Below are 12,685 nucleotides of genomic sequence, written 5' to 3'. Positions count from 1 at the left end.
TCATCACGGCCCATTTCTCAGAACCGGGGAACGACAGGGAAACAGACAGACAATAAGGGCTGTAAACTGTGGGATCTATCGAAGAACCACCCGGCATCTGGACCCCTTCAGTCACCGGGTTTTGGCGTTTCCCTGTTTCTTAGTGGGTTTCTTGGTACATTCTCATAGTAAGTGGTCTGATCCTCCGCAGTAGAAACATAAGCCGTTCTTCTTCCGGTGTTCCCTAACTTCTGCCGACAACGGAGTTCTAAGTGCCCCGATCTTCATGGGTTCCGTGGACCCAGCGGCAGGTAAGGGAACGGAGAGAGAAACAGGAGGAGGCGTTCTCTTTTCACCTCTCCGTGCTGCTTGTCGGGAATCGATTTGGAGAACCAAATCCAATAATTCCGAAAAAGCTGTAGGGATTACCGGGACAGTGGCCAGTGTATCCTTTAGGGAGTCGGAAAGCCCCTTATAGAAGAGAGAGGGCTTCTTTTCTTCGGGCCAACCGGTTTCCGCCACCAGCTGATTGAACTTGGCTAGATAAGACAAGAGAGGCGAACTGCTTTGTTGGAGACCGAGCAGTTCCAAATCAGTAGCTTGTGTGGCGTAACGTGTGTCGAACACACGACTCATAGCCTCAATTAGGGCATCACTATTTTAAAGAAGATGGCTGCCATCTTCCAACAACGGATTGGCCCAAGCAGCCGCAGTACCCCCTAAATGGGAGAACAGAGACGCCGCCTTGGTAGTGGAATCCGGAAAAGAGTCAGGACGGCACAGAAAATGCAGTCTACATTGGTTCAAAAAGGTCCTATAGGTCTTGTGGTCTCCATTGAACCGTTCCGGCGGAGCCAAAGGGAACTGGGCAGTCATATAAACTGGTCCAGAACCCTGTTGGGGAGGACCAGCACCTGCCCCAGAGACACTAGCCAAAGGAGGGGCAACTGCCGCAAGAGGTTGAAACCCTGCTTGCAACTCATCAATGCGTCGCTGCGTGGCTGAATGAGCCGCAGTCATGTCATTGCGTAAGTCGGCCACCAATTGTAAAATATTGGTCAACGTCTCATTGGCATCCATATTAGGTCTTCTGATTATGTCAGATGCAAGTTGCCCACGTCGTGTAGCCGATGAGTTCTTCCTCCTGATGGAACCCTCTGGCTCCAGAAATAGACAGCCAGAGCGATCAATCGGAGGAAAGAAAGGATGCCAGATGAGACCCAGACGACCCAGATGAAGACACGTGCTGCAGGAGTTGTTATCGGTGAAGCCAGAGTGGTACGAGTGGCCGAGGACAAGCGTTGGTTCTGTAGGTGAGGGGTTAACACAACACAGAATGTATAATCAACCGCCCTTCTAGAACACAACAGATTAAGAATGCAATACGTGTTTGTCAAATTCCAATAACAACCCCCCTTCCCAATGCGAGACTATGGCTTACCGTGTTTTAGTCCTGATCAACGCCGGGGAGAGTCAGGTGGAAAAAGGCAGAGAAGCCAATCCAACTCCGAAATCCACAATCCAGAATCCAAGAAAAGCCCAACCACCTATCCTGCCGGCACGAGGACGCCTAATACACACTTGGCAGTTTTGAGTTAGTGTACGTAGCAAGGAAATCCAAGTTTCAAGTTTGAACAATCCAAAAGTTCGAAAAGTTCCCAAGTTTCAACAATCCAAAAGTTCCAAAGTTCAACAATCCCAAAATTTACCCAGACGCAATCCAGGTGAGTGAGGATCCAGAAGACAAACGAAGAGCAACCAAAACAAATGGGGCGAAGGCAAAGAGGTCCGTGAGCAGTCCGAGGTCGAAGCACGATACAGGCAGCATACAAGAACAAGGCAGTCCAGAATCAAAGCCAGGTAACGGTCTGGGTCGAGGAAACTAGGCAATCGGGAACACAGGAGGGAATGGGGAGGAGGAAGGGCACTGCAATAGGGGTTCAAGGGAACAGGATACAAAGCACAAGGTACGAAGCGCCACCAATTCTCAATCAGAAGCACCGATACGAAGTGAAGGCGGTGCCTAAAAAGGAAAGGTCAAATGACAGCGTTCCGCGGATTCCGGCGCCGGCCGTAGGAAACGCTGAGAGGGCGCCAGCGTTGCCATGCCAACTTCCAGGCACCTGGTTGCAGCGTCCTTAAAAAGGGCTATGCAGCCGTTTCTTAGCACTGCTTGCACGCCTGTACGTGGCACCTCCAGTCCAACACTCCAGTGCCCTGCGTTGCTCTCATGCCACTGTACACTCTGCATTCCCTCGCTTCCAACAACATCACTGTTGGGTTCCCAATGCAGGTAACCCTTCTCTTCTCACTTCTCCATAGCAGGCAGAAATCCCTGTGATGTCAGAACTGCCTCTGCAACCCTACAGAGATCAGTGCTGCAGGGCTAAGCCTCTGTCCATCCATTGTGAGGCCGTCTATTTCAGCCTACGTCTTCTGGGCTGCCTTTTTCCATGAGCTGGGGTCGACCTTTCCATGTTCCCGGAGTTGGTTCCACGACCTCTTAAGCTTCTTCTGAGACAGTGACATTTTGTGGGCAACCTGCTTTATAACGATTAGTGGGTTGTTTGCCTCCAAATTGATGAGGGTCCCAGGAGCTGGTGAGGGAATACAACAGCTCAATGCGCCCAAGCCTTTAACTTCCCACAATTACAACGGTGGAAAAAACCATTGCACCCACCTACCTATGACCCTCTGGCTACGTGTCTCCTTTCTAGGCTGCTGTATTGTTGACCAGGCGTATATCTACCAACAAGTACTTATGACTCCCCTATTCCATGTGGGCTATCCACAATGATTACTGGTAGTAATTCAAACCCCATACCCGAGTACTTTTCAGAGCTATTCTCATCCAACAGCCAAGAGTCACCCTCCTTGGCTTGAACCTGTAACAGACTCTGAATATGCTATTCTCCTTGTAGCCCTCTGGCTCCAGACAGACTCTGGGCTATAGCCCTCGGAAGGCCTGCACGCAATTCCCTTCACATTCAGCTTTCTCTAGCTCTTTCGAGAATCTAGGCTATGTCCCCAGCAGGCTTTTGGCAGTGTGATTTTCTTCCTATCAAAGTCTCGACTCGGACTCAGCTGTACAGTCAAGAAGACTGCCCCTTTAGCTATATCTTTCTCTATCTTCCTGCTGCCACATGTCTCCAGCTCTTTGTCCTAACTCCCTCCTCCTCTCCCCCCTTCTGGCTCTTTTTTCATATTGTCTCAGCATATTTAGTCACCCTAGTTATGCCTGAAACTGGGTTAGTCATCCTCTCGTTAGTCCCTGGGTACAGGATTGGTCAGGGCTCCCTGGTTTCACCTCCTCCTGTATGTTTCACCTTTCCTAATCATGGGAACACTTTTTTCCATTGCTCCTGTTTTCACTAATTGTCTGATGGTAAGGGGACGCGCTGCCTGCAACCACCATTTATGGGTCGGGCTGAAAAAACATCCTGGCTCTGCAGCTCCCCGGTCTGCTTCTCTGCACCTCTATTGTCGATTGTCTTTCCATGTTACTGTGCCGGTGAGGACCGTAGGCCTGCTTCTCTCCAGGATTCAGTCAGCATAGGGGGTGAAGTGTAAGCTGGTTCTTGAGACACTTGTCAGCTTTGCACTGCACTATCCATGCACGCCAGATTCTGAGTTGCCTGCTCACTCGGGAACAAACTTATATTGTCAAATGTTTCTATGCTGCTGTGGTTTCCAAAATACTGTATTTCCCCAGGAACACCCTTCGTGTGTCTCCACAACTGAATCATCATATAAACTGAGGTCCCTCTACACAAACAGCTGGGTAAGGTAGAGAGCCTGCACGGCATGTGCCCTGTACTACCTTGAGGGGGTAACTTTATGGAGAAGGTATCTTCCCCATAGCCCAGAGAGTTTCCTTGTTCCCCCAAACTGTTGTTCAAAGGTGAAGAATAACCATTTCTAAAACTAGTCATGAAGGATTGTGCCTTGCATTGCGTATAGTACCAGATAGCAAACTGAGACTTGCTGGCATGCCCTAAGGCTCTCTTCACGTGTTGTAAGGTGGATACACCAGATTTGCTTTTATAGTTGCCTTGATACAGATCTGAAGGGCAGAAAAATGAACACCCATTTGCAACTTTTTTTTATAAACCCTTGTTTGACTTATTTGCATGGGCTGATGGGCAAGAGGGATAGGCATTATTCAAATGTTTTGCTGGTTTTTGAAGGAACCTTTGCTAGAGGAGGAAAAGCTAATAACATGAAGTTTTAGTTCTCTAGCTCAAGTACACCAGTATCTTTCCCAGATTCATAAGCATCTGTTCCTTCTTCACCTAATATGGGAGGATAGAATTGTACATGTGAGCTGAAATGAATAAACTGGTGGTGAGCATTCTGAGAGCCCCTGTACATCAGTTTTTAAATTTAAAGAAATGTTTAGTACTCATGAATGCAATGTTCCCTTTGTGTTCTGGAATGAGGCGAGAACATTCTAGAATGTACTAATGGGGAGATAATCAATTGTATAACTTTCTTGTTAGAGTTAAGTAACCTTTCCTTCAAGTTCAGATGCATTCATTTTAATTGAGAAAGCTTAAGGTTTGGTTCGGTGTCCATGGTGCAAGAAACTGATCACACCCTTGCAAACATTCAATAAACAACCTTGAACTGAGGTCACTTGTGTCTGTCTTACTATTGCCACCATGTGTTCCTTACATTTGTCATGGCTAAGAAGGCAATACGTTGCTAGGTAGGTAATATGTAACCAGTGGGAAAGCAGAGCCAAGGCTCTGCTTGGTGTCATCTTGTAGAAAAAAGCTAGAAATATGTCATATGGAAAAGCCTTGGAACATGAGCTCCAATTAATGCATCTGAATGTGTTTTTCAGTAATATGGTCTAGGGCCACATAGACGTCTGAGATAATGGAACTCTGTGATGTTTATCACGCAAATAAGCATTGCACATTTCTGCTGATCAATCATGACATTAGAAAGATTTCACACTAATTGTGCTCCTGTTACACCAGGTTCAATTTGGGGATGGTGTTTGGAATACTTGCCATGTTTGGCTCCATGATTCTTCTTGGGAAGACATTGATGCAGACCCTGAAGCAAATGATGACTGAAATCCCAATTGACCAGAACGATCGCATGCTGCAAGTTGTGGTAGGTATTTACCTCCTGTTGATACTTTTGAAAAATACCTGCAACTGTTCTCAACCAGCAAAGTCTCCAGTCGAAAAGGATATGCATTTTAAAATGAAAGGAGCTGCAAAGGGAATAGTCGATGTTAAGGGGCCACAAAATAACATTCCTTGTAAAGGAAGCTCAACACAACATCTTTGTGTCAGTCCGGTTTTAACTCTAAACATAGTACTGAGTCTGCGTTAGGCGTGGTATTGGATTACATTTTAGCTACGGCTGATGCTGGACATTAGATCAAGAAGGACCAGCAAGAACAATCTGCAGCTTTGCACACTGTGGATCATACCATTTTACTGTATCGCTTCAAGACGTTAACACGGGTGACTGGCTTCTCGTTGGACTGGTTCAAAACTTTGCTCACTGAGATGGGACCATACACATCTGACCCAGCATATGTCAATTGTGGTGTCCCGCAGGGATATCCCTTATGCCCTCTGTTGTATAACATTTATCTTCAACGCTTGTGATCACCCGTCATACTTTTCAGGTCAAATTCCATTATTATGCTGATGATACGCAAATCTAAGTTAAAGAAGCTTGTCCCCTCAGAATGCTTTCGACCTAGAAGATTGCCTTAATATGGTTTGCCAATTGTCTTTGGGTTTCCCACCTCTTTAACCAGCAAAGTGAAGAATTTTGGGGTCATTTGGACCTCGGCTTGTCTCAGACAGACCAAGTCAATGAACTTTCCAGAGCCTCTTTCTTCTGGCTTCGGCTGCTTAGAAAGACTCTCCAATTTTGTTCGTAATGAAATACACTCTTTTGTAGTGGGCACATTATTAAACTCCCATTTGGACTGTGCCAATGCAGATTATGCTTGCATTTCTGAAATGTTGTTGTTTAAACTTCAACTGATGCAAAATGCTGCTGTGCGGTTGAATCTTTCTAAATGTCCTTCTGTGTCTATGTACCACAGACAATCTATGTACCATAGACAACTTCACTGGCTGCCAATTCAACAAATGAGCTCCTTCAAACTGCATAATCATTCCTCTAAGGGTTGTTTTCTGAAGTTGTATCTGGTTGTTGGCAGGGGCAGATCAGTGATAGGATCCATTTATGATGTGTTCCTGCTACCCACAATGCTTTGAGTTGACGCTCTCCTCAGAACGATTGTTCTGCCATTGGTTTCGGTCACAGAGTGGATTAGTGGAGAAAGAAAACAGGCTTTTAGGTTTTCAACTCTGTGATCGGTGTCGCAGAGACTTTTTCAGTCACCAGGGCAGGTCTTATAAATATAAGGAATGTAGTGTTTTTATAACTTCCATTCTTATGTCTACATTGTCTGGGGTCAATGGAAAAATACTAACCTGCCATGCATTCCGGTTGGCCCTTAAATCTGCCACCCAACCCAGACCACCCCAACAGGTTGTGATGTGGCCTGCCCAGGGCCAGGAACTTATATACATCATTTCAAAGCACAGTAGAGGATGCATGGCTGTGCTCACAAAGAGCCCACATGTATACACTGACCATACTAGGCCTACCTTGTAGTTCCTCTGAACAAAGGAAGCCCTGAACACTAAATGACTGAGAGTAGGACTTAAATAAAAATACATGGGTACCCCAATGAATATCAAAAAGGTACATTTGGCTATAGATGCAGTAAATCAGGTAGCACCTCTGGTGAAGCCAAAACTAAATTGTAGATGCCTCCAGCCTAACCACTGAAACCAATGTCGGGTGAAATCACCCTAGTGCGCAAATAGGGTGCTTAAGATCCTTGGGGGCAACCGAGGACGGTGTACTCTCAATGATTCAAAAAAAGGGACGCTGTGGTAGGAGGACTTCAGTAGGAAAGTCACTGACCACCAAAATAGGTCAGCGATCCCAAAAGAGAAAGGGAAAAAAATAAATGATTAGGACCCTAAACAAAAGCTAAGGAATTCCTGAAGATGAAATCCTGTTTTAATAGTATGTTTCAACAAATCTTATTCTGGTTCTTTTAAGGAATGGGTTGGTTGAAATGCCAAAGGTACCATGATATACACAACAAATGAAAAGGGTGTATTTGATTGTGACAATGCAATCATTGTTTGCTCCAGGTGTCCAACACCTTGAGGTATCAATAGTCCCAACATAAAAGGTTCAAGACATAGTCTTACAAGTTCTTGGCTGCCCGTGGGACAATGTTCCCCGTATTCCTTCCTCTTATTACCTTTGCCCTCTAAAATGCCCATTCCCATGTACCTGGATCCTCTTTAGATCTTATCTTCTCTTCCTGTTCCTTGTGACACCCTAGTTACACCTTATCTACTCTTCTGATAATTGTCTTTTAGCTTTCTCCTTTTTCATCTCATCGCCCCCTTGACTCCTCCCCACACTCTTTTCTGCGTCGTGATGTTCTGTCTTTTGACATCTCTACCTTTCTTCTTGTATTCTCTCTCTCCCCTCTCTTCAGTCATTTTCACATCTCTCTGCCAACACGGCATCCACTACTTTGCAGTCTTCTCTTACCTCCACTCTTGACTCCCGTTACCCTGCTTGCCGCTTTATCCCTCGCGCAAACCTCCTCAACCATGGCTCACCCCATCTCTCTTATCTCTTTGTTCTTGGAAAATGGAGCACTATCTTGACTTATTCATTTATTTTATTTGCATTTATTTATTCATTCATTGCAGGGGCAGAGCCCGGGGGCACCTAGGCGCTAGTTAGACACAGGTACAAAGTACAGGCAGAGAAAGCCGGTAGATTGTTCATTGAAGAGGTGAGTTTTCAGCTTCTTTCTGAATGACCGTTATGATGGCTCAGATCTCCGCATGGGGGTTGGGGGAGTAGTGTTCCAGAGGCTGGTGGCCTGCACGGGGAAGCTGGATTCTCTTGCTATTTTGTGGTTGTATCTGGGTATGGATAAGCAATGTGTGTAAGCCGCACGCTGTGGCCTAGTAGGCGCTTGTCTCTTGAGTTTCTCGGAGAGGTAGGACGGTGCATGAATGGATAAACAGCGGTGGGTGATGGAGAGAGTTTCAAACATAATTTTCTCTCATAGGGAGCCAGTGAGCAGATCTAGCTTCTGAGATGAGCGCATGTTTACCCAAGTCCATTGCCGCACGAAGGGCATTGTTCTGTGTGATTTGTAATTTGTTCAAGTTTTTTTCGGAGGTACCAGAGAGTAGTGCGTTTCAATAGTCCAATTTTGAGCCAATAAGTGTCCGGGCGACAATGAGGTGGTTTTCTGTAGAGAGGAACGGTTTGCTCGCGTAGATCTGCTTGGTGGCATAGGCTGAGGTGGAGGTGATGTGGTTACTCTGCCATGTAATGTTCAGGCTGGCATCCAGGTAGACGCCCAAAGCTTTCACTGAGGAGGCCACTGGAATTTTCTGACCGTGAGTGGTGAAAGATTTGAAAGTGGTGTCTAGTTTAGCTAGGTGAGCAGGGGAGCTGATAAGCGGTAGCTCTGTTTTTTCATCGTTTAGGCATAAGCTGTGTGCGGCCATCCATGTTTGAATGTTCTCATACATGGAGTTTAACCTGATGGTGTCTTGGGGGTAGTCCCCGGACAATAGGATGAGAATTTGCTTGTCAGCAGCATAGTTTGTGTATGATGTGCCGAGGGAGTCAAGGAGGTCGAAAAGTGGCTTTGTGTAAATGTCATAAAGGGTACGCGAGACACAAGAACCTTGGGGGATACCGCAGGAGATGGGTGTGGGGTCAGCCATGGGGTTGCCTGCAAAGACCAGCAAAGTTTTTAGCTGTGTCGGGAGAGCATTGCGCAGAGGTCATAGTGGTGGCACAATTGTGGTTGACCAGGTCAAAGTCCACCAAGAGGTCGAGAAGGAGGGAGAGTTTACCAGTGTCGATTGCTTCGTCAAATTGGTTTTTCAGATCCAAAAGGGCTGTGTCGGTTCCATGTCTGGGGTGGAAGCCTGTTTGCCTGGTGCCTAGTATGTGGTAGGATTCTAGGTAGTCTCAAATTTGGAGGTGTGCCACTGTCTATAACTTTCAGGAGGAAAAGGACTGGAGTTATGGGACGGTAGTTGGTGGGGTAATAGGGTCTAGAGATGGGATTTTTGAGCAGTGGGTAGATCCCAGACTTCTTGAGGGTGGTGGGGACAGGACAGGATGCAAAGGACTAATTGGTGATGGCAGCGATGAGGGGAAGCAATGGTTCACCGCAGTCTTTGACAAGTGATGCTGGGCAGATGTCCCCCATGCAACTGGAAGGTTTAAGGCCTTTGATGATAATGGCTAGGTCAGTGACTGAAATAGGTGGAATTGGAAAGGAGGGATGTTAGGGGGCATGTTGGGACGAGGGGGGCGGTGGCAGAGAAGCTGTTAAAGAGCGTTTGGTGGCGATTCTAGCTTGGAATTGCATGATTTCCTCCTTGAACGCGTCATGGACGGTGCCATACCAGGTGTTATCTTTTACCACTAAGGAAGGAGGTGCAATCAGCGCTCTAGCTCACGAAAGATGGAGAATAATTCACGCGCAGAAGTAGTAGTGGCTTTAGCTAGGTGTAGGTTTTGTTTGTAATTCCTGCCGGTGACTGCGAATGCAGTTTTATTTGACGTGGTCTGGTCCTTCTGCCAGGCAGCTTCAGCTACCCTTTTTTGTGTGCGTAAGACGCAGAGGTAGAGGGTGAACCATGTGTTGTAGTGTCTCGCCTTTTTGGCTTTTCAGGTCATGAGCTGGGCGAGGGCATCTACAGCATTGACTAAAACGGTATTCGAGTGATCAATGAGGGCTGTGATGTTCTGTACAGTGGGCAGCGGTTAAGTCTCCTCCCTTAGTTAAGCAAAGGGAAGAGGTGAGCACTGGTATGGTTACGGGTGCTTCTTGCAAGGGTAGAGATGCTAGGTAAGGCAGTGTTCATGTCGTTGTCAGCAGTTTGTTTGGGATAGAGAGAAAGTATGTGATTATGTGGTGGTCAGACCATGGGCAGGTGACAATGGAGTGGATGGTTGTGTTACTGCCGTGGTCCAACAGCCAGTAGAGAATACGACCAAGGGCATGATTTGGGTGGAAGATACACCGGGCACATCCTAGGCAGCAGTGGATCTGGTCGGGGATAAGGCTTTTTGTGTCAGCTGCGTCATTAAAGCTGAGGCACTTGAGGGTTGGTGCTGGTACGCTGTTGACTTTGGTAGTGTCAGTGTTGCCTTGAGTATGTGGTCTAATTTTGCCGCTAGACGAATAGTGGTAGGTGCTACTACGCCTGAGGTTGGTGTTTGTAGCCCATTTGTGGGGGCACTGGCTTGGGTTTAGCCTGGGAGCACGTACGAGCTAACAGGTTATGCAGTCTGTTTAGGAGGTGGCGCAGAGTGCAGGTAAGGGTAGCAGTATTGCTGGCAGGCTACTCTCTTCTCTTCACTCTTCGTACAACTTGCTTCTTCTCGCTGCCAGAAAACAATATTTCTCCTCTTAGTCTTTTTGCATCTCATTATCCGCCTCATCTCTTCCAGTTCCTTTAACATCATCTCACCATGCCCCCCAACCCATCCCTCTCCTCTTCCCTATCAGCCTCTGATTTCGCAAACTACTTCACAACTAAGGTTGCTACTCTCAGTTTGTCCTTCGCAACCCCTTCCTTCTCTTCCTTTGCATCCCACTCCCTACCTGTTCTTCCCCCTTTACCCTAGCCTTTTCTCCTTTCACTGATCATGATACTTCACATTTTCTTTCTCGTGCCCATCCTACTGCCTCTTCTACTGATCCCATTCCTTCTACTCATTTATTTTTCTACCCTCAAATCCTCCCTTCTCTCACCACAATTGCGCGCTCTCTCTCTCTCTCTCCCTCTCCCTCCACCTCCCCTCCCCTCCCCTGTATTCCCTTCTACATTTAATCATGCTATTATTCTCCTATGCCGAGAAGTCCTTCTCTTTATCCCTTTCCTTTAATTTCAGTCCTATCTCTCTTCTACCTTTTTCTATGCAAACTCTTAGAATGTATTGTCTATGCCCAAGTATCTTCCTTGCTGCATTTTCACTCTCTTCCCCACCGCTCCAGTCTGGCCTCTGGCCTGCACATTCCATTGAAACTGTCCTACATGTATTTAAACTCTTTTCACTGCACAGGACACATCAAACTTTCCTCTATCCTAATTCTTCTAGGTCTCTCAGCTGCCTTTGACACTGTTGACCACCCTTCTCTTCTCTCTCGTCTCTTAGTATTTCTGGATCTGTTCTCACCTCGTTTAAATCCTGTCTCTCCGGTCGTTCTTACTCAGTGTCTTGGGCTGACAATCAGTCTTCGTCCCTTCTCTATGGCATCCCCCAAGTGTTAGTTGTTGGCCCTCCATTTATACCATTCCTCTCTCGGTTACATGTCTTTCCATCGAAAAAGTTTCATCTACGTATTTTTCCATCGAATATTTTCTAATGAAAACTGTTTCATCGAATGCATTTTTATTTCTCTGGGGGGGGGGTTCACCCTCAACCCCCTGTTTAGGACCCTTAAAAACGCTTCACCCTCCCCCCCCTGTGTCTTCCAGCCATCCAATCCTGGATGCCTGCCCACTATTTTTACTTCAACCCCTGTAAATGGAGGTTCTTTTCTTTCCCCCTTCTTTTCCTCCTTCCCAGCTTTCTTTCTCTTCTTTCGCTCGTAATCTCGGTGTACTCTTTGACTATTCCCTCTTCTTTTCCTCCCACATATCACTCACTGTGCGCAACTTTCGCTTCCTCCTTTTCAACCTTTGTCGGGCTCGTACCTTTCTGTTTTTGCTTTAATTTTCTCTAGGATTGACTACTGTTCTGACCTCTTGATTGGGCTCCCTGCTTCTCGTCTTACAATTTATCTACAATTCTGCTTTTCGTCTTCCCTCTCTCTCCACGTGTGTCGATGTCTCCCTTATCACCTTCTATTTTGCTATTTGAGTCTCGGCTCCTCTTTCACTTTGTGTATTATCTTTGAATGTCTTCTCGATCTTGCTGCCTCCTATCTTTCTTCTCTAATTTCTTTCTATTCCCCCACTCAGTCTCTTAGTTCCCAATCTGCGTTCTGCCTTTTCATTCCTAAACACCCGACGTTCCTTCTCGCTTTCGTTCCTTTTCCCTATTTGCTCCCTACCACTGGAAATCTCTGCCTGTTGCCATTTGATCCTCTGCATTTTACCATATCTTCCAACTTGCCTTAAAGCCCAGCTTCTGTCTCTTCTCTCTGACTCCCAATAACTGAACTGCATTGTATTCCATTACCACATCATTGTTTTGTACCTTCTTTAGTCTTTTGTATGCCAAAGTACTTCGGTAAAAGTGCTATACAAGTTTCAATATATACACATACATTCTAACCATGGTCAAGGAGGCATATCGATAGCAGCTGGACCAACTCTGTCCCTTTTAACTCTCTGCCCCCCTGCACCCACAATAAGGAAGGGTGGGGCGTTCCTTCAACTCACCACAATGTTCAAATGATGTGGCCAACCCAGTCTTCATACCTAACCTTAATGAGTCTTAAGCCTCCAGACTATCCTAAGCTTCAATACAAAATGTCCCACTTTTGGCCAACAGAAAGACTTCAACATCTAGCCTTAACTGCCAAGCCCTGTCTAAGAAAACAAACCATTCCATCTAGATCTGGGAATGCTCTTCCAGGGTT

General features: G+C 46.4%; 1 protein-coding gene across 2 annotated transcripts in view; it reads left to right on the top strand.

The window, feature by feature from the left end:
• Window positions 1-12,685, top strand: part of MBTPS2 (membrane bound transcription factor peptidase, site 2) — a 471,718-nt gene that overhangs the window by 85,210 nt on the left and 373,823 nt on the right. For both annotated transcript variants that reach the window (XM_069640675.1, XM_069640676.1), the window contains exon 3: window positions 4,965-5,103. In XM_069640675.1, coding sequence (XP_069496776.1) covers window positions 4,965-5,103 — 139 coding nt within the window. The remainder of the gene's footprint in view (window positions 1-4,964; window positions 5,104-12,685) is intronic.

This window comes from Ambystoma mexicanum, chromosome 7q, assembly GCF_040938575.1.
Source record: "Ambystoma mexicanum isolate Mex_15411 chromosome 7q, UKY_AmexF1_1, whole genome shotgun sequence".
Taxonomy (NCBI): Eukaryota; Metazoa; Chordata; class Amphibia; order Caudata; family Ambystomatidae; genus Ambystoma; species Ambystoma mexicanum.
The sequence above is the reverse complement of the archived record's forward strand: the minus strand, read 5'-3'. Positions and strand labels throughout refer to the sequence as shown.